At 41.5% G+C, this 19,681-nt stretch overlaps 1 protein-coding gene and 1 pseudogene across 3 annotated transcripts in view; one reads left to right on the top strand and one right to left on the bottom strand.

Moving 5' to 3' along the window:
- GALNT7 (polypeptide N-acetylgalactosaminyltransferase 7) overlaps positions 1-19,681 on the bottom strand; it is a 303,038-nt gene that overhangs the window by 36,577 nt on the left and 246,780 nt on the right. Inside the window, exons 6-7 of one of the 2 annotated variants that reach the window (XM_082272937.1) lie at positions 11,322-11,504; positions 1,043-1,160 (exon numbers count right to left, since the gene is read on the bottom strand). In XM_082272937.1, the coding sequence (XP_082129063.1) occupies positions 1,043-1,160; positions 11,322-11,504 (301 nt within the window). Of the gene's footprint in view, positions 1-1,042; positions 1,161-10,988; positions 11,172-11,321; positions 11,505-19,681 lie in introns of both variants that reach the window. The other variant, XM_082272936.1, reaches the window with a different exon arrangement.
- On the top strand, positions 14,866-16,906 carry LOC309544771 (F-actin-monooxygenase MICAL3-like; annotated as a pseudogene). Its single transcript has one exon. The product of its transcript is annotated as an F-actin-monooxygenase MICAL3-like (transcript).

The following is a 19,681-nucleotide window of genomic DNA, read 5'->3' as shown; positions in this document are numbered from 1 at the left end:
TCGTTCCCCTGGCCCTCAGGACGACCTCCTGATGCCACGTGCCACTGTTACAGAGGAGACAGCCGCCACCCTCCCTCCGGGACTTTGCTCACCAGCCAAAGACCACGCAGCACATGTGCTCCTGGTTTTATACAGTATCCCAGGATGCATCGAGAAAGCCAGTCTCTGCCAATCACCAGGACTGTATCAAAGCCTATGTACCCATTGGTCAGGTTTCCTCTCACTGTCCAACATGCCTCCCTATTGGACCAGTGTGAAACACTCTCTAGACCCAATGAATTACACACTCAGCACACAGAGCAGACCTAACTCACAGATCCTGCTCTCTGCTAGAACGAAAGCAATATAGATTTGCCTTCTGCTCCTCTGATAGGCAGACAGAACCTATAACTATACTCTCTCACTAGCACCTACCTAGGAAGGTGCTACACATGCATAAACAAACGGCACTGAAACATGTTTGTAACATATGTTGACATGTGTTTTCATGCACGACCATTGTTATCAAAATGCCAACAGAAGAGCAGAAAGCCTTCTATACATTTTTCTAGGCCCTGCAAACCACACCTCCCCTTCACCCAATGTGATTTCAGACATCCAACTGAAAATCATCTAAAAAGGGATACTTTTCTTGTCCTTACTCCTGTTTTTTTCAGAGGTGTGTTATATGCACTTCATTGTGCAGCCTGACTGTAAACAAAGCAGCCTTTACGGCAGTTTGAGACTGTGATGGCAGCATTTAAAGCACAGGAGGAAAAACGAAGCTCGGATGGGATATTTGCAATACTTCTCAGTGTAATGTGTTTTAAGAGTATAGCCGGGCTTTTTTTTTTTTAAATAAGAAAATTAAAAACCCAATGACAGTAAGTATAGTTAACTATAACAAGCAGAATCAGTTATAGGAGTACAGTAAAGGGAAGTATTTGTTCCTACGTGTGTCTGCACTTTATTAATGCTATCTGCACTGCCCTAATAAATATGTATAAGAAAAAATTACAATATCATGCATGGAAAAGAAATTAGCACTCTTAATACAGGTTACCTTGTAAGAGATTTCGAAATTCTCTCCACCCCAGATCTGAAGACCTGGATCATATAGACCAAGCTCGAAAAAGTAATTTCGCTCAATGGCAAACAATCCTCCAGCCATGGCAGGCGACCTACATAATGATTGCAGTGAAAAGATTTGTCAGCACAAGGACAATACAGCGAAAAGTGATAACAAATCAAGAAAACTGATACAATCAGGACAGTATAATACAAAATACAAGCAAGCACAGCAAGCAAAGGATATAAATGTGAAGCACAGAGCGCTGGGAATGGCATATAAAAAGCTGCAATAATCAAAGCTGATAGGGAGGCAAGTATGGCGGGGATAGGTTCACTACATATGTCACTCATTTATCAAGAGAGTTTTTTTTTTTATACGGTTATGTGAATTATGACCAGAGTAACATTTATAGGCACTACTCCCTGATGTCAAACAAACCTTTTTAAGACCAGTAATTAATGGGCATAAGCAATAATAACATTTTAGGTTTGGATAGTTCTAATGGTGCTGTCTTGCTTTGTACGTGTTACTTGTTTTTTTTTTTTTTTTGGTTATTTACTTGTGTAATGCTGCTTTTTCTCCTTCCTGAGCTCAGTGCTGAAAACAGACACTCAAAAATGTATATAAAAAGATGCTGCTAGAATTACATAAAAGAAAACTAAAGGCTTTGTTAAGTAATATTTAGGCCTTAAATAAAAAGAACTCTTATATCCATGCAAAATTGCACAAAAAAGAATTCAGTAGCGCAAGCTCTAATATGAACCAATCTATAAGAAATACATGTGCAAATGCCATAAAAAAACATAATGGACGATCATTAAAATATATTGGAGGATAGTTCATTAAAAATTAGTTCATAAAATCCAATCAATAAGAAAAAGTCCATTCAAGTAAATAAAGTGCAGAAATCCAATGTCCCAAAGTGACTAAAGGAACAAGACACCCCCTGTGACGGTCAGAAATGATGAAACGCGTCGGATCGTGACTGCACGGCATCCGGAAATAGTCGAACTACACAGTTGGATGGTATCGCCGGCTATGCTCACCAGCGTGGAGAGGGTGAGAGACACCGGAAGCACTCGGCTTGTATCTACTAATGCTTGACTGCTGTTTTTATAATGCGAGTGTAATTTATCTGCCAAGTTAATAAATATCTGGAGTTTATCACAGGATGTGAGATAATTTCTTCCACATATATCTGTTCTGCTGTATTGTGATGCATTGAATGACGAGGAGGTGATTTTACCAGATACCACAGTGGATCAAAACGTATAAAGAGAGTGTAATTTGCCTTTCCATGAGAATGGTAGGCAATAATGTCTGGTGAGTTGCTTTGATATTGGGTGTGAGCGCTTATCGGTGGTGGTCCTGGTGGTGTTATGTTCCTTCAGCCACTTTGGGACATCGGATTTCTGCACTTTATTTACTTGGATGGACTTTTTCTTATTGATTGGATTTTATGAACAAATCTTTAATGAACTATCCTCCAATATTTTTTAATGATTGTCCATTAGGATTTTTTATGGCATTTGCACATGGTTCATATTAGAGCTTGCGCTACTGAATTATTTTTTGTGCAATTTTGCATGGATATAAGAGTTATTTTTATTTATATCTACAATTTTAAAGTAGTAGCAGTTCATATTAATTTTTGTATTCTAATTATTGTGAGAGCCGGGATATATTTATAATTTGTGATTTTACAACTTGTGAATATACACCTTGAATATTTAGGCCTTCCCTAGCAGACCAGAGGGTATTGTTGGGTTTGGAGGGGTGATGGTTCTGAGTAGCAAAGCCTGTCACCAGCCTGTTTTCTGCAGAGAGGGATCCTTGCTTTCCACATAGAAGCAGTAGTCTTTTTACAGAGATCCAACCCACCCCCTTCTAAATCAAACAAGCTTTCCAAAACACCAATAAGAATGAGCTTTGCGGATTACAGGTCTGACTAAGCAGACCTGTAATCCGCTGTATGTTGTGTGTTGGGCCTCTGCACTGCTTCCACACAAAGCGCAGCATGCTGGCTGGGGACAGGCATTTCTATTCAGGCTGTGGCTGCTTTCTAAACAAAAAACTGTAAGACTTTAGGAGTGATTTACTAAAACCGGAGAGTGCAAGATCTGGTACAGTTCTGCATAGAAACCAATCAGCTTCCAAGGTTTTTTTTTTGTCAAAGAGCTTATTTTTTAGCCGGACCCGATCAGACCATCCATTGCCCTCTATAAAGTGGCGGGTGTCAACGGACATGTGTCTGTTGACACCCACCAACATCTGATCTAATTCTGCCTGCTAAAAGCAGACAGATGGGGATCCGTTCCTCATCTGTCTGGCCGATCAGATGACAGTCGGATGTAAATGGGCAGTCTGTTTACATTCCACTGCCCATAGAGGAAAGTGTGCTGTGTCCGTGTCCACTCTGCATAAGCAGAGTGGACACGGACCTGTCATTCGCCTTCATAAATGGGGATCTGCCAGGAGATCTCCTGCTGAGCGGGCAGATCCGCTGGAAGACTCCGTCAGTGTGCAAGGGGCCTAATTGAACAAGCAGAGTTAGAAACTGATTGGCTACCATGCACAACTGCACTAGATTTTGCACTCTCCAGTTTTAGTAAATAAATACCTTTTGTTTTGATGCATCTGCAATGTATGTAGCTGATTTAACCTAAAAGTTCAGTTGGGCTGTAACAATGAAGATTGAGATTGTTATAAAATGTTCATTCCTGACTGATTCTCATTAAACTGTTTTGAGTGTTAAATAATACGTGCTAAACAAAATACACAGCACTGAATAGAATTAGGGGGGAGTTTGTTTCCTGCAATGACCTACAAATGTAAGTGATTCGTTTTTATGAAACTGGTACAAAAAAAGTCATGCAAATGATTTAGAAATAGTTTTATTCTGCCATAAAGGTTTGGATTGACTGAGCAGTTGAAAATAACATGCACAGAAAAATCAAACCCTGATGTGCATTTAAAAGACTCGTTTGTCTGATTGAATGATTCTCCTTTAATGCAAGTAGGCCACAGACTAGGCACACTGTTTAAGATACTGAAATGCTGGAAGCAGACATGGTTTTTAAAAGAATTTTCTGTCACTAGTGTCATTTTAGAGAACAGAAATAATAATATCTCCTGAAAACTATTGCCTTTGATTTTTCTGTATAAAGTTGAGCTTTTTTCTGTCATTCTACTTTAGAAATGTTAATTAAGAGGAAGACTTGGCGCTGTTCACCCCATTTAGCAGCAAGGTTTTCCAAGGTTATGCTTTCTGCAAAGACTATGGTTACTCAAGGGAACCTGGAGTTCACTCTGTCATCAGTAATAACTTAGAACTTGTATTGTTTTATAGCAGGCACTACCTTTATTTGTTCAAGAATATTCTGTGAGCCCCAACGGTCCCCTATACCTCTAAGGCTGGGTTCATATATATGTGAATTGGAGGTATTTTTAACCGCATCCTATTCGCATAACATGTGAGTATAACTGGCTTTCAATTGAGCCAGTTCACACATGTCAGGGACGGCTGTGGTGCAGTTTTCAAAAGGGTCCTGGGTGTTTTTGGGTCTGGTTCAGGTGCGAATTCAGGGAAAAATTTGCACCTGAATTGGTGAACAGAAACCCACAGGACACTGGACTGCAAACTACAGCCGCAAATATGTGAACCCAGCCTAACTGTTCACAGTCTTCTATGTACCCTATTATCACCCTGAACCTCCAAATCATCTCAGTCTTCTGTGTTAACCAAAATTCCCCTGAACCTGTAACTGTTCAGTCTTTAAAATGTACCCCATTAACAACCCTAACCTCTAAATGTAGCCAGTCTTTTGTGCTACCCAAAGTCCCCCTAAACCCATATGTGAACTGTAAGTAGATCTTGACTCGATTAATCAAAGTGTTAACCTGGCCATAGACAGTTCCAAATTGGGACCAGTTCATCAGGAACTGGCTGGGATTCGAATCATCTACGGGCAGGTTAATGTCAGCATGTTTTTTTTTTTTATTCAAAAATACTCTTGTGCCAACTATACAAATTGGGGCAGCTGTTGTCCCAAACCAATTAGGTTGTGCAATAATCAAACATAACCCACAAGAGTAGTGTTCTCTGTATGTAAACAAAGTTTGCTTGTGAAAAATAATACACTGTAATGTAACAAACAATTCTTAAGCTATGCAAAAGAAAATAAATTAAAGCCCAAATATTAATAAAGGGGCTCAGTCCCAGTAAAGTGTAATGACGTCCAGTATGAAAATTTCTTTCAGCATACAAAATTGTGCCATACGGTGTCTGCAACAATAGCAATCACTTCTGAAGACATCACGTGGTGACCGAAACGCATCCGGTTGGAACGCACGTTACGGAACCTTTAGTACAGGTGGAACGCATGCGGATTCCCAGTGGTTCCCTGCTTTTATAACAGTGCAGATGCCTATGTTTGAAACTTTTATGTATGCCAACCTACTAAAAAGGCTTTTACAAAAAATATATTACAATTTTACGCTATAAGACGCCTGCTCTTCTCTTTCTTTCTCCACTACTAAACCCTGTCACTGAAATTATTGGGCACACCACCACGATGAAAAGAGACCGGAGAGCGGCCAGAGGATATTCATTGGTCATGGGGATCACCTAAGCGATATTGGACTTATTTTTGTTATACAACAAGAGTGTCGACTCCATCTGGTGAGTGGGGATCTTTACTTCACATGCACGGCACAATTTTGTATGCTGAAAGGATTTTTTATATTGGACGCCATTACACTTTACTGGGACTGAACACATTTATTAATATTTGGACTGTAATCAAATTATTTTTCTTTTGTTCAGCTTAAGAAATGTTTTTTACATTATAATGTCTTATTTTTGCATGCGATTATTGCCAGTGGCTATAGCCGCTAGCAAGAATCATTGTCCTCTCCCGGTAGGGATGGCTCCTTGCTGGGAGAACACACAAGCTTAGAGGGAGGCATTTCCCCATCAACACTGACTGCGTTGATGGGAAAATCTAGTGATTTTCTCATCTGTGGCTGGCTTAACCCTACCCTGTCGTGCCCTGAAGTTTCCCATAATTTGATCAGGCTGAAAGGCTGATTCTGCTGTGTAGTCTGCACTCTTCAACAAGACTCATCTACTACACCACTTAGTAGGTTTTGCACAGACACAAATATAAACAGACAGTCATTTTTCTTAGAGTATTATAGGAAGGGTCCGGGTAGATGAGAGAACTCAAAATCATCCAGTAAGTTAATAAAGTTTACCATGCGCTGGGTTTTTGAGGGCCCCCAAGGCACACACAAAATTATGCAGTTACATTACCTGCATAGCTAGAATGGGGACATTGTTATTCAATACTCATAAGGCCTCATGCACACTGAACGTTTTTACAGCTGCTGTTTTTGGCATCAGACGTTTTTTTCTGTAGCCAGTGAACTCACTAGCATGTTATCCTTTGTGTCCATGCACACATGGGCTGTTATTAGCAGTTTTTGACAGGGGCGTTTTCTGGCTGGAAAAAAACCCAGAACTTGTGGGTTTTTAGGCTGTTAAAACGCTCTAACTCTGATAAAAGCTTAAAACCCCCCCAAAATGCGGCTATTCTGCATTTATCAACATTTTTGAGCAATAAGCTTTTGTGGGAGTATAGTTTTAATAAAAAAAGCGAATAAAAGCCAAAAAAAAAATGCTACAGCTGAAAAAAGCTAAAACACGCTGAATAGGTCTGAAAAATGCTACATGCTACTGCAAAAAAAGCTGAAAAACTCCTTCTACAGATAAATCTTTCTAGTTTCTACTAACGTTTTGATAATGTCCATTGTGCATGAGGCCTAATACTCGTAAGGAATTTCAGGGGGCTATTTTACTTATGGTGCCACATGGTAAGGAGAAGCAGTATAAGTTTTATGGTCTAAAAGGCACATCAGATGTTTGTGACATCACACCACATTACCATGTTTGCTAAGAGGTGCCCAATAACGGACTTTGTATGAAAAAGGCCTAATACAGTGATTAGTTTGCAGTACATCTCCCTACCATCGTAAAATGATTTATTAAACAAACTGCGCTAAAAGAGGATTGTTTTTATATTTACCTCCAAAGTTTCTATTTATTACTGATAACCTATTATTGATGACAGTTTTATTTTGAAGTGTAACTACACTCCTGTAATACTAAATTAATGGCACAGGGAAGAATTATTTAACTTCAGCTTTTTGGCTTGTGGCAACGGTCATCTACCATTGTCTATGGCACATTTGTCAAACACAAGGCCTGGCCGAATCCGGCCCTCTAGGCAGTTTCATGTGGCCCTTGCACCTCCCTCATCTCTGCCCCCACCTTGTCTCAGCAGACGGCAGCATAGAGGAGAACAGAACTCCTATGCCAGATCCTGTGCTTCTCCATGCAGCTGCGGAGAGCCTTGTCTCTTTCACACCCCCATCTCAGCTGTTGGCAGCAGAGAGTAGGACAGAACTCCTCTTAGAGATCCTGCACCTCTCTGTGCAGCTGCAGCACCCAATCGTCTCTGCCTCCACTGATCTCAGAATTCAGCAGACTCCGGCAGCTGACTCCAGCCCTCCTCTTGTTCTCCTCCAGACCCTGCAGGTTCTGCTTCCCAGCTCTGCACTCAGGAGCACATGACAAGGAAAGGTGGGGGACTCTTGACTTCTGATGGTGGGGGGCTACAGATAGAACAAGCTCTCTAAAGGCAACCATATTGCTATTGAGGCCCGTTATTAAATTGAGTTTGACACCCCTGGTCTATGGAATGCTCACAGTCAGGTATATCTTTTCACAGACATCCATTAAAGTTTAAACAGCTTTATTAGACATTGTGAATACTGTAAGCACTGTGTAATCCTAAGGGAATCAGGCTGGTAATAAATGCTATCAGTATGCTAGGAAAGTGTCTAGACAGAAACCGAAACCTGTCAGAATATAAATTACTGACTTGTGTTTCTGCCGCTGCTGACTAGTGTTTGCAAGAGCAAGTACCAAAATCCTTTGCCTTACACTTTTTTGATACCTTATCAGACAATGACCCAGAACACATACAGTATGTGTATATCAGATGTCCTGAAACTTTACAGGCCGCATGCTTGTTCCATGTCAACTCACTAGTTAAGCGAGGCAAGAGTAAGGATGACAGCCTTGGAGCAAACAATTGTCAAACACAAGTCATTTATCAATGGCAGCTCCCATATTCCCATGTTGACCGGTATTTTCCCTATGGTGAAAGTCTGCTACCAACCTGGTAAGGAACCTGTTAAGCAAAACATGGACATAGACATGATGTCCATTCTAAACGAGTGCAGACAGAACACTTGCTGGAATCTGTATGGAGAGGCATTGTTTTCTAGCAGCCCTCTGACAGATGTTATGTCATACTCTAGTTCACTCCTTTTATCAGGTTAGAATACTGAAACACCAAGGATCAAAATAGCATCCTGCTTTTATATCTTCTACTAGTGGCTATATACTGAATTCTCTCCGTGAAAGAAGTCGAACATTACATAATGTGTCCTTTCTATAGCTTGTTGTAAAAAAATTCTGAAATTCGGCTTTGCACACGTGATCTTATTTAAGTTCACTTTTAGGCTGTGACCCACAGAAATGGTTCAAACATATATTTCTGATTCTCTCTTTGCCACTTTGAAGGAGGTTCACATGGCTGTATGGTCCACCTTCCATTCAATGGCTGCAGTGAGAGACAATAGCCAGGAATGAGAAGATACCAGATTAGAGTTCGTTATATAGGACTTAAAGCTGCATTTTAATTTCAATTTGAAATAACTTTTTCCTACATGGGAATGAGAAAATTAGAGAAATAATTTAGTGTTACAAAAATAGATTATGACGTGTATTCAACATTGCAAAGAGGAATATACTGTATACATCGGGTATACCTGTTCTGAAATATGTGCTGCTGTCTGGGGAATAAATAGTGATGTAGTAATGTTGGTGCGACAGTTACCATATCAAAAGTGTCTCAATGTGAGGAACTGCTTACATTTTTGTTTCATCTTTTTATAAATTAGTGGAGGATTTACACCTAAAAAGGGCAAAGACAATGCAAATGATAAAGAGTAACAGGGACAGGTGAGTAAGCTGGGTCGTGCTGGTACATATTATTAAGAAAAAGACATTGCAGGAAAAAATATGGTAACTAGAGAAGAATTAGTAAAGGACTTGTGGATTTGCATTGTCATAGTTTTTAGTGAAATTCAAGTTACAGTAGCATTCTCATACAGTGTAGAATACACAACACAGTTCTATAGAGCATATTTATCATACAGGCACATGAGAGTAAAAAGGAAAAAGCTGAGAGGGGTGACTTTGGAAATGATTGGAAGGTAAACAAGCGTGTCGCTTGGAGCACCAGTAAGCTTCCATGTGCCAGGTGAACTGAGAACAAGTTATGTCCATAGAGAAAATGAGCCACAAGCTAACAGTCCATGACTGTCGAAGAGAAACAGCAATGGAAGGCTAGGACTATTCCATTTAAGCTACTTTGTCAGTAAAAGAAAATACCTCAGTCCCATTTAGGTTGAAAGCTTTTTAACTAGAGAAACTATTATGTACTATAATTTTATGTGTACATACCATAAAACTTCAAATTATATCAGTTTCTTAGCTGTACTACAAAACTTACCATTGCAATCCATGTCATTGGCTGCTGTTCTAATACATGGTGCCCAAAGTCACTTATTATTGATTATGTAAATAAATCACAGCATACTATAAAAGCTTTATGCCTTAAAGTAGAACTATAGTCAAAACTTTGTTTTTTCATTTTGAATAGAGCAAGGGATGGTTATAATCCCAGTCAGATTTTCTTTCACCATCTATGTCCCATTTCAGAGATTTCCCTTCACTTCCTGTCCCAATACAAACAGGAAGTGAGAGGAAATTTCTGCAAATTAAAGGAATCCTTTGGGGACCCCCAGGTTACCAGAACTAGTGTCCTCATTGAAAGATTTCCCCTCGTTTACTTTTCTGGGTACACGCCAAAATTTGGGATTTTCTTTTACTTTCACTTTCAATGATAATGGTAAACAGGACAAATAAAAAGTGGGACTCCCCTTAATGGGGGGGGGGGGGCACAGAAAGCAAAAACAAAATTGACAGGTGTTCTATTCCCTCTCCACTATTTCCAAAATTAAAAAAAAAACAACGTTTTGCTTCATTTATACTTTAATAGGGCTAGAAGACTCCTTAGTGAAAGGAAGATTACTTCATCAATGATGGCCATTAAAGGGGGATTTCCATTAATACAAAAATGGACTACTCTATGCAACAGCAGAAAAGGCTCCTCCACCTTAGCTTTCCTACTTTAAGTGGGGCTCCCAATGAGCTCCTTTGGTGCTGGGTGAAAGGAAGCAATAATCGGCATCTATTTGAATTTGTTGTACATAATGAATATTGTCATGTCTGCATATCAGGGTGCCCACTTAAAACATAAGATGCACGTTAAAAAGGCTGCCCCCATGTTCTTTAGGTACTGTGTGCATGGCTTTTTAAAGCAGCCCATAGATTATGCAGTTTTCTTTCCTTACACCACAGGGAGCCTTTCGCTTGTCGCATTAACAAAATCCAACAGACTGGTTGTACTCAAGTTGATTGATGGGTCGACTTTAGTACAATCAGCCTGCCCATAGATGGACTGAATCTTGGCCGGTCCCTACTGAACCAGCCGGGACTCATTCCATCCATGGCCATCTATTAAGAGATTGAACACATAAGGGGTATTAGAGTAACACCTAACAAATCCAAAAGAACAGTGAACTCAAGGAGTACATCGGAATATTCATCACATCTTGGTAAAACCCATAAATTCATCATATATAGCTCCAAGCTAAACAGGACTGTGGCTGAAAATTCAGAGAGAATTAGTACATCAGTAGGTCATATGGAAAAGAAACCTGTAAGTGGTTTAGTGATTACCGATATGGCTCAGTTTTTGTTTTTCTCATTTCCTTCTCTTTTTTGGTCAAGGGCACCCGCTTCCATAGCATACTCCAATCCCATGCTCCTCTAGCATACCCATCTTCATCACCTCCCCCTTGTGGTAATAAATGATAATTGTTGCCATCTATGACATCTATCAGAGGTACAGTGCATGCGGTTCTATTCCAGTTGTGATGATGCGGGATGGAGAAGGGGTTGACACGGAGGACACACATAACAGAAAGAATGAAAACAGGGAAAGGGGATAAAAAAAAATGGAAAAAATGTTTAGACAAACATGGAAATTAAAGATAAAACCACACTCTTTACCAATAAGGTTCAGTTTTATGCTTTCGTTTGGCCTTTTCTCTGTCACTTAATGGAATTCGTTTCCATAACATGCTCCAGTCCCAGGCCCCTCGAGCAAAACCATCACTATCCCCACCTTGCTGTGGCTCGATGGTATAAACATTGCCATCAATGTAATCTATTAGAGGAACAGTACAAGTAGTTCTGCCAGGATTCCAGGGAGGGAAAAAAATAAAACATTTACAACAAGAACAGTACAAAAAAAAAAAAAAAAAAGCTTTGTAATTAGGCAGTACATAACAAGATTAAGCAATAAACATATCATTTAGCAGAAATCAACATTTTTAATATAAAAGGCTAAGTGCACTTCCTGACTGCTTCACAAATGTAGCTGAATATTTCCCAAATGAGGCTCTGTAGAGATCGGTGTTAATATATTGGTGTATATATATATATATACACACACACATACTGCTCAAAATATTTAAAGGAACACTTCTTAATCAGAGTATAGCATTCAAGTCAATTAAACTCCTGGGATATTAATCTGATCAGTTAAGTAGCAGAGGGGGTTGTTCATTTCAGCTGCTTTGATGTTAATGAAATTAACAGTTGCACTCGGTTGGCAATAATGAGACAACCTCCAAAACAGGAGTGGTTTTTACAGGTGGGGGGAACTGACTTTTTTCCCTACTCATCTTTTCTGGCCGTTTTTCACTAGTTTAGCATTTGGCTAGGGTCAGTGTCACTACTGGTAGCATGAAGTGGTACGTGGACCCTATACAGGTTGCACAGGCATTCCAGCTCTTTAAGGATGTAACATCAATACGTGCCATTGCCAGAAGGTTTGCTGTGTTTCCCAGCACAGTCTCAAGAGCATGGAGGAGATTCCAGGAGACAGGCAGTTACTCTAGGAGAGCTGGACAGGGCCGTAGAAGGTCCTTAACCCATCAGCAGGACCGGTATCTGCTTCTTTGTGCAAGGAGGAACAGGATGAGCACTGCCAGAGCCCTACAAAATTACCTCTAGAAGGCCACTGGTGTGAATGTCTGTGACCAAACAATCAGAAACAGACTTCATGAGGGTGGCCTGAGGGCCCTGCGTCCTCTAGTGGGCCCTGTTGCTCACTGCCCAGCACCTTGGAACTCGATCAGCATTGGCCACTGAACACCAGAATTGACAGGTCCGCCACTGGTGCCCTGTGTGCTTTTCACAGATAAGAGCAGGTTCACCCTGAGCACATGTGATAGACGTGAAAGGGTCTGGAGAAACCGTGGATAACGTTATATTGCCTGTAAAATTGTTCAGCGTGACTGGTTTTGGTGGTGGGTCAGTGATGGTCTGGGGAGGCATATCCATGGAGGGACGTACAGACCTCTACAGGCTACGCAATGGCACCCTGACTGCCATTATGTTTCGGGATGAAATCCTTGGACCCGTTGACAGACCCTATGCTGGTGCAGTGGGTCCTGGGTTCCTTCTGGTGCACGACAATGCCCGGCCTCATGTGGTGAGAGTATGCAGCCAATTCCTGAAGGAGGAAGGAATTCATACCATTGAATGTCCTCCATGCTCTCCTGACCTAAATCCAATAGAACACCTCTTGGAACCACCATTATGTTTTGGTCCATCTGTTGCCACCAGGTTGCATCTCAGTCTATTCAGGAGCTCAGTGATGCCTTGGTCCAGATCTGAGAGGACACCATCCGTTGTCTGATTAGGACCATGCCCCGACATTGTCAGGCATGCATACAAGCACGTGGGGACCATACAAACTACTGACCACCATTCTGAGTTGCTGCAATGAAATTTCAGCAAAATGGACTAGCCTGCTGCATCATTTTTTCACTTTGGTTTTTGGTGTGTCTTTGAATTAAGCCCTCTGTAGGTTTCCATCCAACGAGATGGCACCCTTTTGTTCCTAACACATTACCAAGTCCATCAGTATAGATATCCAGCATGATATTTTTCCCTGTTGACATCTGATGTGTTTTCAAAGTGTTCCTTTAAATTTTTTGAGCAGTGTATTTTGCTGGCAGTCTTCTTGGGTATATCTTGAAGCATTGGGTATACAATTTATATGTATGAAATTGTTGTTTTTTTTACACATTGTTTTGTTACATGTGACACTTATTGGACTGATGTCCAATTATCCTTTTGGACATCAGTCCGTCAAATGGACAAGCCTGCTGCATCATTTCTTCACTTTGATTTTCGGGGTGTCTTTGAATTCAGCCCTCTGTAGGTTGATAATTTTCATTTCGATAAAACAATGTCGCATTCTTTCGCCCCTAACACATTACCCAGTCCATACCAGTATAGAAATCCAGCATGAGATTTTTTTCCACATTGAGATCTGATGTGCTTTCAAAGTGTTCCTTTAATTTTTTTGAGCAGTATATATCTATATACATATACATATACATATACACACACACACACACAGCATTTATAAATATATATGCTAGGAAATACTACACGGTTCACAAGTGGTTTGTGGTATGGGTCTGAATCACAGGAATTGTGGCTTCTAAGACCACCACTGTAGCCTCTGTGCATACTGCGGCACTATTTGGCAGTTTGATGAACATTAGGTGACCATACCCATCATAAAACAATGATTTTACAATACCAACTTGTATTTTAGGTGTCCCTTTAAGAACAAGCCTGTGCTACAGCAGAAATGATGTGGTGTAACAAGAGTGCAGAGAAAGCATTTATGTGGAAGGTCTTTCATTTAGTTAGTTGTCATAACTGTGTGAGGAAATAGACTTCCACACCAATTTTAGCTATGCATGCTTATTCAACGGTAATGAAAAAGTACCAAAAAACTAAGCCAAAGGGAAATCGGCTCACATCCATGTGAATAAAACATTTCTGGGAAACTTGCAGCAAACATTGTAATGGTAATCAAATCTCGCCTGAAAAACTAGAATAAAATTCACAGCTATAATGGAAGTGTACCGGTTCCAGTTTATAAACTATTCTTGTTTGGCTTATTAAAGTGTTGATTTTAATATATTCTACAGCTATGTATCAATTTTATGTTCAGGCTTGTGCTGTGTGAATGTTAATGTTAGCAAGTCTTTATTTGTGTCAGACAGCAGCACCTTTGATCTGGGTCTATTTCTGTGCTTTAGGCGCACTTTAGGGCACCTGCACCTAAAGCTCAAAGAAAGTTCTAGTTTGTTGCTTAAAATGGCTCCATGTTCATCTATCGATATATCTATCTTCCGATAAAATCCTGCTTGCTGGGTCCTCAGTGCACTTGCCATGGGATACATTGCATGACATATAAAACCCATTACACATGATATTAATGGACATGATCAGAATGTGTTGCTTAAAGTGTTTGTAAACCTCAGATAAGAAATCTGAACAGAGCAAATGTGATGGAACCGACCCACAGTGTGCCTGTGTGTTTCCCTCAGTATACCGTTTCCTCCAACCTTGAACATAGCACGGACTGTACCATCTGTCAGCCGGTAAAAGATGGCAGTCCTTTAAAGGAGCCTAAGAAGAAATCCCAGGAGGTGGCCCACCCCCCCCCCCCCCGGCCTGAACTATGGAGGGTGGCCAAAATGATATGGTGAACCTGGCTCACGTGCTGTTTGTCCACTTCGTCCAGGCCACCACCTGCAAGGGGACATTAAAAATTTTTTTAGGAACTATGCAACCACCTGGAGCTGAAACCACAGGACTTTTGCTCCTTCTACCCCAAACTCAAGTCCAAACTTAACTACTGGGAGGTCAAAGCCCTGTGGTCGAAATTGGACAAGCAGGGGTCACAAAAGGACTACAAGAAGGGCAAAGCCTGCAGCAAGACCAAGTGTTTGATTATTGGTGTGGGGCCATGCGGTCTGCGTACTGTCATCGAGCTCTGCTTTCCTTGAGGCCAGTGTGGTGGTGGTAGAAAAGAGGGATGTCTTTTCACGAAACAATGTCCTTCATTTGTGGCCCTTCACAATCCATGACCTGCGGGGCCTGGGAGCCCAGAAATTCTATGGCAAGTCCTGCACTGGCGCCACTGATCATATCAGTATTTTGCCAGCTGCGGCTCATACTTCTGAAAGCGTCGCCTATCCTGGGAATTGAGGTTCATATCAATGTTGAGTTCCAGGGGTTGGTTGAACCACAAGAAGATCAAGAGAATGAGCATTCGGGCTGATGGGCCACAGTATTTCCCAAAGGTCACCCAGTGTCTCAGTTTGATTTTGAGGTCATCATCGGCAAGGATGGCAGGAGAAACATGTCAGCAGGTTTCTGCAGGAAGGAGTTTCGTGGGAATTTCATTAACCGCCACACGTCAGCAGAGGCAAAAGGTGGAGGAAATAAGCGGCGTGGCCATCTTCAACCAGAAATTCTTTCAGCAGTTTCGGGAGGCCACGGGTATCGATTTGGAAAACATTGTCTATTACAAGGATGACATACACTACTTTGTCTTGACAGCTAAGAAGCAGAGCTTGCTGGAGAAAGGAGACATCCTACAGGATTATGCCGACACAGAGATGCTGCTGTCACATGCCAACGTGGACCAGGAGGCAGTGAGGAATTATGCCACAGAGGCTGCTCACTGCTCCACCAATCAGTAGCTGCCCAACCTCAATCATTATGGGCAGCTGAACGTAGCTATGTTCGATTTCACCTGCAAGTATGCCTCAGAGAATGCCGCACTGGTACAGGAGAGGACTAGTCATCTACTGCTTGTGGCACTGGTGGGCGTTCTAGAGCCTTTTTGGCCGATGGGAATGGGCATCGCTCAAGGTTTCCTGGCTGCCATGGATTTGGCCTGGATAGTACGCAGCTGGGCACAAGGAACCAGTCAGTTGGAAGTGCTGGCAAAGAGGGAGAGTATTTATAGGCTCCTTCCCCAGACTACACCAGAAAATGTCAGCAAAAACTTCAGCCAGTACAGCGTTGACCCAACCACCTGTTATCCCAACTTCAACCTGCAGTTTCTATGACTCAGCCAGGTGTGACACTTGTACAACACAACAGAATTGAAGGATGTTAACTTGGAAATAAGCAATCGTGTTAATGCACAAAGAACACCAAAACTCAGCAGAAAGGAGTCGGTGGCTTGCTCCAGTAAGCTGTTGGGATGGTGTCAGAAGCAGACTGAAGGTTACGCCGGAATCAACGCTACAGACTTAACAATGTCCTGGAAAAGCGGCCTTTCGTTCTGTGCCATTATCCACCGCTATCACCCGGAGCTCATAGATTTTAAATGGAAGAGTGGGATGTGGAGAAGAATAACCAGCTGGAATTCGATAATCCCAGTGCGGGAGCTGGGTATCTCTCCCATCATGACCGGGAAGGAGATGGCATCTGTCTGGGAACCAGACAAGCTTTCCATGGTGGTTTACCTCAGCCAGTTCTATGAAATGTTCACGGAGACCTCTGGATCCTACAATGCTGATCCAAATGCAGACGAGAAGGCTGCTCTCCTTGCCACTGCCAAATCTCCCATCTCCTTCCTCAGCAAGCTGGGTCAGACAATCTCTCGGAAGCGTACTTCTGAGGACAAGAAGGAAAAAGATGTGGACAGTTCTAGGAGGAGGCAGAAGACGAGCAAATCTGAAGAGAGGAATGCCCTTCCCAACTGAACAATGGGACAGACATGCTTAGCAGAAAACACATAACACCTCAATTCACGGACAGTCTGTTACTGGTGGTCGCCTGCTATTGTCTCCTACATGGAAGAACATGGAACAGAGGCTAATGTGACCAGATCTTTCGATGAACATGTATAGTTCAGAATCAAACAAACCAGGAATAGTCTTCATATATTTCCTGAGAGATATTGTAGATAAATATTACTGTCCCATTTGAAGTAATCCAAACCATATTCTCAGGGTCCTATTAAGTAGTTGTCCATGATTTTCTCAGTCACCCTGTGCCCCTAATAGACACAGGGTGACTTACACGTAAGAGGGACATAGGGAGCTGAGACAGGAATTTCCCAACCTCTCTAAGGTAAGCTGGTTTCCATGGGCCCCCCAACCAAAGTGACTCCTATTACAGCACATATTTCTATAGTATTTACTTGCCTCTCAAAGCACAAAGTTGTATTTCTTTCTGCTGTCTAGTTCCTCTGCTATCAGCATGAATCAGTTCTGACAAGTTTTCCTGACACCAAGAGAAAAATGGGGACAGGGGAGGGAGCTCCAGCTGATTGACAGCCTCAGCTCTGCTCCTGTGCACTGTGTGAAGGGAGGTGTGCCCCTTCCCTCCAATCAACTCTCAGAGTTCTTGTACAGTGTGCAACTCCCCCTGCTTTGTGAGTCCATGAAAACTACTTTTTATTTCTGAGTTTTACATGGATGTACAGGACAAATGGCTGTAAACAGGTACAACGTATGTAGAAAGATTTGTTTCAACTCTGTGTATCACCTGAAGCCAGTCACTTCACTGGGTATATGTAAGGGTTTACAACCACTTTAAGTAAGGTAGAGAAAAGCCAGCTCACCATCCTGGCTCTTTTGACTGGAAGAGCAGTGTATATCGAAGGCCTGAAAAGAGCAAACTAAAAATCCTATTTCTCAGAAAGGCAAAGTGTATTGTACATGTGTAATGGGAAAGATGCTTCTATGTATTGTAAAAAAGTGCAACATAATATATTTTGGAGCTATAAAATTCCAGGTAAGATACACTTACCTGCCACTTTATTAGGTACACCTATTTAATTGCTTGGTAACACAAATTGCTAATCAGCCAATCACATGGCAGCAACTCAATGCATTTGAGCATCTAGATGTTGTGAAGATGACTTGCTGAAGTTCAAACTGAGCATCAGAATGGGGAAGAAAGGGAATTTCAGTGACTTTGAATGTGGCATGGTTGTGGATGCCACACAGGCTGGTCTGAGTATTTCAAAAGCTGCTGATCTACTGGGATTTTCACACACAACTATCTCTAGAGTTTAAAGAGAATAGTCCCAAAAAGAGAAAATATCCAGTGAGCAGCAGTTGTGTGGAAGAAAATGCCTTGTTGATGTCAGAGCTCAGAGGAGAATGGGCAGTCTGGTTTGAGATGATAGAAAGACAACAGTAACTCAAATAACTACTCATTACAATCTGAACGCACAACATTGTAAACCTTGAAGCAGGTGGGCTACAGCAGCAAAGACCACACCGGGTGCCACCCCTATCAGTGAAGAACAGGAAACTAAGGCTACAATTCACATAGGCTCACCGAAATTGGACAACAGAATATTGGAAAATGTTGCCTGGTCCGAGGAGTCTTGATTTTAGCTGTGATATTCAGATGGTAGGGTCAGAATTTGGCGTAAACAACATGAAAGCATAAATCCATCCTGCCTTATATCAACAGTTCAGGTGGTGGTGATGTAATGGTGTGGGGGATTTTTTCTTGGCACACTTCGGGCCCGTTAGTACCAATTAAGCATTGTTTAAACGCCACAGCCTACCTGAGTATTGTTGCTGACCATGTCCATTCCTTTATGACTTCAGTGCACCCATCTTGTGATGGCTCCTTCCAGCAGGACAATGCACCATGTCACAAAGCTCAAATGATCTCAAACTGGTTTCTTGGACATGACAATGAGTTCACTGTACTCCAATGGCCTCCACAGTCACAAGATCTCAATCCAATAGAGCACCCTTGGGAAGGGTGGAATGGGAGATTTGCATCATGAATGAGCAGCCGGCAAATCTGCAGCAACTGCGAGATGCTATTTATGTCAATATGGACTAAAATCCCTGAGCAATGTTTCCAACACCTTGTTGAATCTATGCCATGAAGAATTAAGGAAGTTCTGAAGGCACAAGGGGGACCAACCCGGTACTAGCAAGGTGTATCTAGTAAAGTGGCTGATGAGTGTAAATCTTTTGAATATCCTCAAAATTTCAGTAATTCAATTCAAAAAGTAAAACTAATATTATATAGATTCATTACACACAAAGTTGTGTATTTCAAGCATTTCTTTCTTTTCATTTTGATGATTATGGCTTACAGCTAGTGAAAATCCAAAATCTAGTATTCCAGAAAATTAGAATATTACATAAGACCAATAAAAAAAGCATTTTTAATACAGAAATGTTGGCTTACTGAAAAGTATGTCCATGTACAGTATAGTATGCACTCAATACTTGGTCGGGGCTCCTTTTGCATGATTACTGCATCAATGCGGCGTGGCATGGAGGCGATTAGCCTGTGTAACAGCTGAGGTGGTATGGAAGCCCAGGTTGCTTTGATAGCGGCCTTAAACTCGTCTGCATTGTTGGGTCTGGTGTCTCATCGTCCTCTTGACAATACCCCACAGATTTTCTATGGGTTTTAGGTCAGACGAGTTTGCTGGCCAATCAAGCACAGTGATACCATAAACCAGGTATTGGTCATTTTGGCTGTGTGGGCACGTG

Source organism: Pelophylax lessonae, assembly GCF_965119305.1.
Source record: "Pelophylax lessonae genome assembly, chromosome: 1".
Classification (NCBI taxonomy): domain Eukaryota; kingdom Metazoa; phylum Chordata; class Amphibia; order Anura; family Ranidae; genus Pelophylax; species Pelophylax lessonae.
The sequence above is the reverse complement of the archived record's forward strand: the minus strand, read 5'-3'. Positions and strand labels throughout refer to the sequence as shown.